The 10,277-nt window shown below is 40.6% G+C and overlaps 1 protein-coding gene across 1 annotated transcript in view; it reads right to left on the reverse strand.

Moving 5' to 3' along the window:
• Positions 1–5,394, reverse strand: part of LOC104527255 (semaphorin-6A) — a gene marked incomplete at its 3' end in the record, with an annotated part of 42,065 nt that extends 36,671 nt beyond the window's left edge. The window contains exons 1-2 of the mRNA XM_010170924.2: positions 5,295–5,394; positions 2,370–2,487 (exon numbers count right to left, since the gene is read on the reverse strand). Of these exons, the coding sequence (XP_010169226.1) occupies positions 2,370–2,487; positions 5,295–5,394 (218 nt within the window). The remainder of the gene's footprint in view (positions 1–2,369; positions 2,488–5,294) is intronic.
• Between the last annotated feature and the right edge of the window lie 4,883 nt (positions 5,395–10,277).

Here is a 10,277-nt window from a genome sequence, read left to right on the forward strand (position 1 = left end):
TGAATCTTGTTACAAAACTCTTTGAGAAACACCTTTGACTATGTACACATTAGCTTCAGTCTCTAGATTTACTACTACCTCTAAAGGAGATGCAGTACTGCAGTCCTAAACCTTCATTCACACTAGTTATAAAAGGATGACTCATTTTCTGAAGTTTATTACTTAAAGATAAAAATGACCTTTGAATTTTAACTTGTATCACATATGATTCTCAGCCCAGCAGGGATTTTATTCAGTAACATGTGGATGGGGAAAAGAATATGTCAAAGAGTTTTTAAGTTACCAAAGGAAAAAAGTGTAAGAAGACTTTTTGTGCTTGTGTAAGTACAAAACAGACCAGGTCTTTATTTTTTTGTAGGTCACAAGACCCTTGGACTATATAAGCATGCTTATTGTAGCAAACTGTTTTATACAAATATATAATGACGTAATATTTATTCTCGTATCAGTACACATACTATCCCTGAAATGTTAGCATTCTTTATATAATTTGTGTACACAGTGGCTTCATATCCCCAAATTTTTTGCTGGGTTTTCCTGATTTAATGCCAGTTGCTTGGGCACTGTGACAGTCTAATTGCGTCAGTCTCCATGTGGGAACAAACTATGAATACAGCAGAGCAAAATCCACAAGCGGATTTACCACCTTCTCGCTGCAAGTGATTTCCTAATTTAAAGGAAAACAAATAAGGAAAGCAAAGGGAACTCGGCCATGAAAAGGAGGAAATCCTGCCACCACCTTTCAAACCCTTTCAGCCCGCTCCCCCGCCCTGCTCATTATCACACTACATGCAGCAAACACTAAGCCCTGAGCTCAGGCAAAGCGAAGGGAGGCCTTGCTGTGGGGCTGCCCACTCCTTCTGCCGACAACCAACACCACTGCAGCTCCCCTGGGAAGGATGCACGCTCTTTGTCCGGACTTGATGCAAAGGGCTTGGTATGAGTGAGAAGCCAGAGCTCTGTCACCCACATCCCACACAAACTGGCGTATGTGAGAAGCCCAAAGAAGACATGCTGAGCTGGTCAGGCTGCAGTGCCTGGGTAGGTCAACAGGTAGAAGTGTGGTCTTCTTGCAGCCAGGGACATGACTATGTAAAAATAGCACTCAGTGATTCTGCTGGTGTAATGCAACTAAATACTTGGTGCCGAGTGGAGATCAACAGGCAGATGTCCACCACAGGACATAGCTGACCACCCGGAAGTCTGGGAAATGGCTGTTTGAGAAGGAAGCCAGGCAGCTCCTGGAGGCTGCCAAGGGCTTTGAGGACAGGGCTGGTGGCGAGAGGTTGCCTGTTCAGCAGCTGTTCCCTCTTACCTCTTGGCCATCCCACCCATGACTTCTCCCATCTGCAGCAACAGCCTGGCTCTCTGTGGCTCAGGCAGAAGGGTGAGTATTTCTTCAGTGGAGAAGGACCAGAAAGCTGTCAGGAAATAAGCTGCTACTGGAGAGGCAGATTGTGGGGAGGTCCCAAACAGGATGTGGGTCCAAGAGCACCTAAACTGGACTACCCACCCTTGTTAATCTGGATCCTTCTTGCATTTACCCTGCATCCATCAGGTAACTCCCTCTCTAAGATTGCCAATCTCCTTCATTAACAACACGCAGGGCAAGGAAGTGTTAATGTCCAATCTGTGCCAAGTTGACACCATATATTGGCATAGCATCACTGAAGCTGATGGTGCCATGCTGAGCTACACAAACTGAATGGGCGGCTCTATAAGCAATTTTTATAAAAAGGCACATGCTTGTATCTGCACAGTATAGCTCTCCAAAAAAATCCACACACAAAACTCAATTAACCTTGCTGAGTATATCAAAAGAACGGCAGCAAACATTTGCCTCTTTTTTGTCTTAAGATATTAAAAACATACTGGCAGGGGGATTGGACTAGATGATCTTTTGATGTCCCTTCCAATCCCTAATATTCTGTGATTATTCTGTGATTAAAACAGCACCGTTACAGTTTAATAACTCTTATCCAAACATGCATTTTTGCACCAGCAGAACGATCCTCTAAAATACATTATTAATGGCATGCACAAACAAAATTACGGGATGAGGATGGACTCTCCTCCATGGGGCTGAAAAATTTCTCTGGCATATTCCCTCTTATCAGATTCAAGGAAAGGCAGAGGTGTGTAGTCCTGAAAGGATTGTCTCAGCACCTCGTAAAACTGAGCCTTAGTTGACCAACTAACAAGGTTTCCAGTATGTCTTACTAACAGGCTGTAAAGTTCACTTTTGAGTGTGAGAAAATCCTAAAAATAATGTGTCTGGCAGAGAAGAACTCAGATTGTTCTTCTCTTCATCTTCTCCTTCCTCCTCTGAAAGCAGCAAGGGAGGAGCAGACAAGCAAGGGACTACTGACCTAGCAGCAACATAGAGGGTCCTGTTCATCACCATGACCAGCTGGATGTCCAGCCGGTGCCTCTGCGTGGTGTTCCGCCCTGGTTTGTGACCCACAAAGACCGGATACTGTCTTGTATCTGTGAGAGGGAAAAGAAAAAACAGGGTCAAAAGAGAATCACAATCTGAAACCATCCTAACACGGAGCACTATGGGGCCCAACTATGGACAAAACCCGTGGTTTCTGTTCTGCCCTGGCACCACAGCATGGGGTTGGAAGGCATGAGCACAGAAAGCTGGAGAGTTCTTCAAGGTTACAGTCTTTGCAGCTGCAAAGGAGAGAGTCATTACCTTTGTAGGAGACAAAAATTGTGATTTTTTTACAGTGTAAAGCTGTTGTGGAGCTCTTGGCACACAGGTACATGGCACTTTCTCACAGTTTTTCTTTCACTGCTTGCAGAGCTTAAATGCTTGCTCCTGGCTGCCAAAGTTTGTCTAGCAGGACAAAGCTGTTTCACAGGGGCCCATCAATCACCACAATGACTGGACTGGTAGTCGTTAAAGCAGAAGACTTGGCTCCCCTTGGTTCAAACTGTTGGCTCCCTGGATTTCCTAAAGGACTGAACTGCCATTGTCAAACAGCTGTGGGGACTTCTGAGAAATGGTGAGAAACCACCACATAAACCTTATAAAATGAAAGTCACTGCATATTATTTTGGCAACCAGTCTGATACTCTGGTTCTTCTGGTAACTGGACAATAATGACTGGAAGCCCTTGTATTATCAACAAGTCAGCTTCCACTGCCCCTCTACCAGTCAGCAAGAGCATTTATGCACTCTATTCCCATGATTTTTTTGGTGAGACCTCACCATACACAGGGTGTGCTGCTGCTCCCCAGATGATCTGTGTGTACAACTTATAACAACATTGAACACTTTTGACCAAGGGCCACCTTGCTGTTAGCCTTCATATGTATATATGATCATGACATCTAGATGCACAATCTAGGGAACTAGTTAAGTAAACAAAATGATAGTTCGAAGACAGGAGGAGGATAAACCTCTGATGAGCATCATCATCAATGCAGCACTGCTGTATGTGCATGTTAAACAGAGCTCACTAGTGTCTACCTATGCCTGTGACTTTTCCCCATCAATATGATTTCCCAGAAACCTGGAGCTGTTTGAGGGAGTCTATTTCTTCAGAAATTCAGCCACTTTTGTAGAGTTTTCACTACAAAAGTATTTTCCCTGTTAAGCTTGGTGAAAGTATTGATTCACACCATGGCTCCAGCAAAGCACTTGAGAGTCCCATGCATCAGAAACCCTGGTGATAAAACTATAGAAACAGGAACTTCCCTGCAAATCAAATGCTGAGAACTCTTGGAGAAACAAATCAAGATAAACCAGGTAGGACTTATGTTCAGAAGCTTAATCTTTCTGACCAAGACCTACGTGCAAAATCCTAAGTTTAACCGTCAAGCTCTTCTCCGTCCAGTACCATTTCCTGTGTAACTCATGGATCTAGCATGAGCTGGGGGCTTGTACATTCATGTGCATTTCAGCATGCTGTGCTGCAGAGGAAGAAGTTATCCTATGTTCCATTCTCCAAAAAGGATCAAGACTGGCTATTTCTGCATTAAATTAGCAATCACCCTTCTGGAGGGTGAAAATGTTGGTGCTGAAGACCTAGACATGTTCTAGCAGGGTTTGCTTCAGAGTAGTTCTGCCCTGCTCTTGTATCCCAAATGCCTATTAGCATTTGGAGCACATTGTGTCCCTGGAGTCTGTCTTTCAGCTTGGTCTTACCCAAGACAGACATGTTTACAGATGCCAAGGCCACCCCAAAGCACAGTAAGCAAGAACAATCAAGAGATTCACTTTAAATCCACATTCCTGATCCAAAGTAGGCTTAAACGTAAACCTACTCACTGCTGACTTGCTACACCTTAGCATACTTTTCCAGACCCAGGTGCTCAAGGCTTCCTTTTAAACATCTGAACCTTTGGGACCTCAGAAGACTTTTCTTTGCTGTAGTTGTACTTGAGTTAAGGTAAATGTGAAAGAATCAGTTATGCTAAGCCTGAGCCTGACTTGCATAGCAAAATGCACAGAAAGCTCTTCACCTGTTTAGCTAGCAAATCTCAATACTGACTTGCAGCTGTCTGTGTTACCCTATATTTTGGGGAGTTGGCATTACTGCTGGTAAGAAAGAAGAGAGATTCTGTTACAAAAGATTCTTTGTGTTGATTTGCTTTTTAGCTACATGACCAGCTTAGCAAGAAATGCCTAATGCTAAAGCAGAATCCATCAGAGCTTAAAGAAAAAAGTTTGATTATTTGTACTAGGTCAATAATTTATGTTTTCAGAGCTCAGTTACTTTAGTGTGCTATGCTTGATACTCTGAGGTGCTTCACTGGTTATCCAGAACTATGTTTTCACAAGTCAGGTGAGGGACACTGATTATGGAGGCAGAGAGCAGGGGGGAAGGCTTCCATCCTTAGCTGCCGGATAGAACAAAATATTTGGTTTGATTATGCTACTGAAGTAGCCCCCTCCCTGGAAGTGTTTAAGACCAGGCTGAATGAGGCTTTGAGCAACCTGGTCTAGTGGAGGGTGTCCCTGCTGAAGGCGGGGGGATTGGAACTAGATGATCTTTGAGGTCCCTTCCAATCCAAACCATTCTATGATTCTATGATTCTAAGTGTCTCTGTTTGAAAAGAAAAGGAGAAAGGCTATGTGGATGATCAAGCAGTTTACCACCCAGAAGTCATAAGTCAACATGAAAAAATCTTGTTCCTATATTAGTATCTAAGAACATAAACTTGTTGATCTGTGAGACATCAAGAAAAACAACTTTATTCATTACAACTGTAACAAAATACTTCTGATTTGAAGTTCCCTGATCAGTACTAAGCAAATAAGTCCTCTAGCCTCTTATACTTACAGTTGCCATGCGAAATACTGATCGGCTCAGAATCTTCTGGGAAACCAGCCCCAGCAAAGTGTAGCAGTGTGAAATATAGCAGCAAGGCTTCTGACCTCATAGTAGTTCAGCTAGGAGGCTTCACTTCTTCACTTCACCCTGTGGAAGACAAACAAGGGCTTAAGCACCTTCTGTCGATCCACTTTTACCCACTGCATACAGAAAGCTAAAAGGAGTCAATGGAAAGTAAAGAGGGCTTTCCTTCTCTTCAAGCCTCTCACTGTACCTGAGAAGGTATGTCGTGTTTCTAAGCAGAAAATGCCCTACCAGACCAGTTTTCCTTTAGCCCATGCCCCAGCCGTGCCACATCTTGCTTGAGGATAGATTTAAGTATCTGTTAGTTATGAAGAATTTTCTGCCTCAGCTGCTTATATGCAATAAAGAAACTTCGTCTCCTGCACTGATTGACAACTGACAAGAGTTTTTCTGGGAAATACTTTGTTTTACTCATCTTTGATTTACATAATTAGATGATGACATACCCCCTAAATAAAAAAAACACATGACAATATTCTGGTTAAAAAGAGATTAAGGGTTATACTATGGGACTGATTCATACCCTGCAGAGCTGTGAATCAAGTGAAGAAACACTGAGAGAGCTTGACGGAGCATGCAGAATATGTCGTTGGGCTTTATCATAAAAATATGTACCCATAAATTTAAGTGCCATAAGACCAATACTCCAACTTGTGATAAAATAAAGGAGAACAGAACTGTCTAAAACCAGTTTTTTTTTCCTGTGTTCCACTGATGCATTCACTCATTCACATTTCATGTACAAAAATATCCCTAAATCTTGAAGATAAAAGGAACCACAGGGGCCTTTGTATATAGTGAAAGAAAACCATCACATAATACAGTAAATAGCTCATAATTCCCAGGCAAATTTCACACAAACGTTGATCTGCAGGGGAAATCAGTGTAAAAGTGGGGTTTTCTTTTCATCCCTTCCAGAGTTTCAAACCTTTGAAGCCGCCTGCCAAAGATTCCTTTTGAATAAAGCTATTTTACAGTAGACTGTCAGTCATTCAAGATTTATGGGTAGAAAGTCAAACTTCATAACCTACATAGTCTTTGAAACTTAATTTGGCAAACAAAGCGCTAACTTGCCTTTCTGCAACACCATTTAATATTAGATACCTATGTCTTCTTTCTTGATGCCAAAAAAACCACTAACAAGTCTTGAGTGTTGCATTTTAATTTTTAATTTCAAAGAGATAGCTGATTCCTCATCTTTTACCCAATTGAAAAATGCCACAATTAATATGCCTTATCAGATATTTGATTTCAAATAAAATTTTAGCTCCTATAACTGGATTGGAATAGGGACTCTCTTGCAGGCCAATGCAGTCCAGAAGGGCTAATGATTTATTATACTCTGTGTTTGCCTATTATTATTCAAACACACAAATTGGAAACTTGGCTGATTCTTTATTCTAGTAAAAAAATAACTGACTGACCGAGTTAGACTGAGACTAGAAAAAATAAAATTTAATGTAAGGCAATGACTGGCAGCTTAACTGTACAAACTGTCAGACGGATGGCAAAGGATAAAAATAGCAAGAATAAATGCAACACAATGCAGACACTGTCTGTCTATCATACCTTATGCGAGAAGGTATAATAGAAGATAGTACATACAAGCCCCAGGAGAAGTATTTCCATCTAGCACTAGTTAGACTGATAGGTGTGTATGATTCCTGACACAGCTATGTCTGCCTGCGGACACTTTCTTTACCTGTTTACATCATTTGCCTCTTTAATCACCTCTTACATTTTCTCCTGCCTGTTAGCTCTCTGGGGCAGGAACTATTTTTTCCTATCTGTTTCCATGTCCAGTGAAACATCATTTGGGGCCCTTAGGAATGTCCAAAGTACAAATAAGCAGCAGAAGTAAATGCATTACTTGGAAACAAAGTTTATCTCAAAAGGTTTGAATTGAAAGTAAGATATACACATTAAGGGGGTTAATTCCTTTCTCTCTACTCAATTTTTTGAAATGTAATTTTTCTGTTTTAAAAATTTTGCCCCAGTAAGCGAAATTCGAAGTGAGAAAACAAAGTGCCTTATCTTAATACACAAATAGAATGAAATTCTTCCCTTCTTGAAATTGTTACAGTCCAATGCAGGAGTCTTTTCTGAAATGCACATGAGGAGCAACAGTTTAATAGGAAGAAACTTATCAAGCAATCCAATTCTTCTTAAACTTTATTCATGCACAGTATCAGTCTGCGGGCTGACAATTCAAACCACTTGGCTCACAGTGAGACTCCGGAGCATAAGAATAGATGCTTTCTGTTACTCCCTATCAGCACATCATCCACTATCTAACAACGTGTGTACGCTGCGAGGAAAACATTACGGTACTGGAGACACATCGCTGCCACTCCACTTTAGAGCTTGAAAAATTCCTCCCATGGGTGACTCTGCACCATCATTCCCTACTTCTCACTCAGACATACATCACTCTGCATAAACATATAGGGGAAACAGCTTCCAGGAAAATGAACAATGCCTAGCATGCTTACTTTGTCTTTTTATGTACATGTTATCGGGCCAGACCTTTTTGCTTTTACCTAAAAAGAATTAACTGGCAAATGAACTGACATATTACCTTCTAACAGAGACTAGATTAGTAGGTATAGGAAATTTTCTGTCATTCTTAAGGGTAGCTTCTGGGGAAGAAAATAGGGAGAAGAGAGGAAAAAACCATTAATCTCTGTTGCTCTAGGGATAACATAGTTGTTCAAATTCATACAAAAAGTCTACTTTGTTCTGTTGGTGATTCAAGTGGACTACACAACTGTATCAATGTCTGTACCAGTAAAGTAACATCAAGTAGGTCTCAGCTTGCATTCAAATGCAGCTTTTTACTAGGATGTAATTATTCAAATTTAATATTACTTTTGCTGTTCTTACAATTGTGGAAAGAGTTGTACTGTTTTAGTGGAATTTCAGAAGAGTGCTGGCCAAGAAGGTCACACTTATTTTTAGTACAAATTTCCTTTTCTGCAAATACTCAGCTCTGGTTGGGCTCCTGGGAGTGATGCAAATCTTCTCACTTGCAACTGTGCTGAAACTACTTTCTAATCAGAAATGCTTGTGAACACAGTGTCTGATAAAGGTAGACATTGATGCTGAGCAAGTATAGGCACTGTCTCCAAATAAAAGTTTTGCAAACATCAATGGAGGGATCTTCAGTCAATGTGGACCACTGCAGTTCAATCTGGCCTGTGTTAAGCCATACTGTTTGAGAGAGAACTGGCTCTGAGAACTCCAGTTCTCCCTGTTCAGAACATGATTACTGCTCCTGAAGGAAGCTAGTGGTGACAAGAGTGGTGATGTTCTTTTATTAGCAGACATGCTAATAAATTACAGTCTTGCAAATTTTTAAAAGTATGTTTTATAATCTATGTCTACTGCAATGACTTGTAGCCATTGAGTTGGTGGAATAGATCAGATTTCTTCCAAGCTTCAAAAAAAACCCCTAATCTGCTTCTTGCATGCCTAAGACCAATGCAAATATAAGTTTAGGCAAGAAACTTTGATTCTCTTGATTCTTCTTTCTGAAGTTGAGGGTTTCAAATACCTATGTAAGATTACTTTTTTTGGTTACTTCTCTGTTCCCTCCTTTTTGACATATTATAGTTAAGTATAAATAAACTGTATGATCTCTTAATGAATATAGAAATCAAGTTTTGCCTTCCCAGATGGAATAAGTGTTTCTGTACACTGCAGCCCAAAGGTGAACCTTGTCTAAGGAGGACAGTTGGATACTAGTGCAATATAGTTGCTATTACTATTGTATCTACTCACTCAAAGCCTAGGTATACATATACAAATTCATATTCATATACCCCTCCAGACACATAGATGATTGACATAGGGGCATTTAATTTTGTAAAAATCAAGGTGCTGGCATGAAGGAGTTTCTGAAGTTAAGAAAGTAACTATCATTCCAAATCAAAGAGAAAAGTCTGATTTTTCTGTGCCAAGTGTCTTCCACTATGGCTATCCATGGCTATCTCAGCCAGAAAGAAGCCACTGTGATGAGCTCTGCTTTTTGCTGTCTTACATTTTTAGCATTTAGTGAACAACAGTCTGGGTCGAAATGCATATAGAATGGCTGCTTGGCTAAGGAAATGATTACATGGCTGCTGCCATAATACCCTGGTAACCTGGTTATTGTATCTACAGCTTGTAAGTTCCAGAAAGGTTATACAAATTACAAGAAAAATCCTAAAAGGAAGAGCTAACTTCCTGGTACACTCCATAAAACTGTAAGGCCAGACTTGATCCTGAGAACAAATTCAACAGCAACAGCAATGACTGCATAAACACATGTAAAAATAAACATTGAAAGGGATGCTCTTCCATGTTAGAAAACCTCCCATCTCATTGCTTTGCCCTCGCTGTACATTTAGCTAACCCCAGCGTAACTCCAAGTAAAATCTAAGTATGTAATCATGTCAGAATTTTCCCATGGCGCAGTAAGCCTTCTCAGTAATGGATAGATCTTGTTATATTCTTTTCTTACAAACCTTCTTTATACCATGATGGGTTGTGTTTATACGCGACAGCTGCACATCGATCCACAAATTATTAAGCTTAATGTGAGAATTACCAGACAAAATTCAATGGTCTGTGTTATGCATGAGGCAAGACCAGGAAACCTGATAGCCATAAAAAACATTGACTGTCTTAAACAAATTCTTTTGTTTCTACCAACATGTAGAAATAACTTATTCTTCAAAAAGATGGTAACTTTAGTAAGAAGGAACAGTATTTGACCCATCAGTGAGGAAACTAAAAACTGAAGCCAGATGAATTTGAACTACTGCATAAGGAAAAATGTATGACCAGAAAAAGCAGCAGCTTCTGTGAACTTACCCTGGAAATTCTGTGAACTTACCCCTGAGACCTGTATCTAGTGGGGTCCCTCAG

Source organism: Antrostomus carolinensis, unplaced genomic scaffold, assembly GCF_000700745.2.
Source record: "Antrostomus carolinensis isolate BGI_N321 unplaced genomic scaffold, ASM70074v2 scaffold20346, whole genome shotgun sequence".
Taxonomy (NCBI): domain Eukaryota; kingdom Metazoa; phylum Chordata; class Aves; order Caprimulgiformes; family Caprimulgidae; genus Antrostomus; species Antrostomus carolinensis.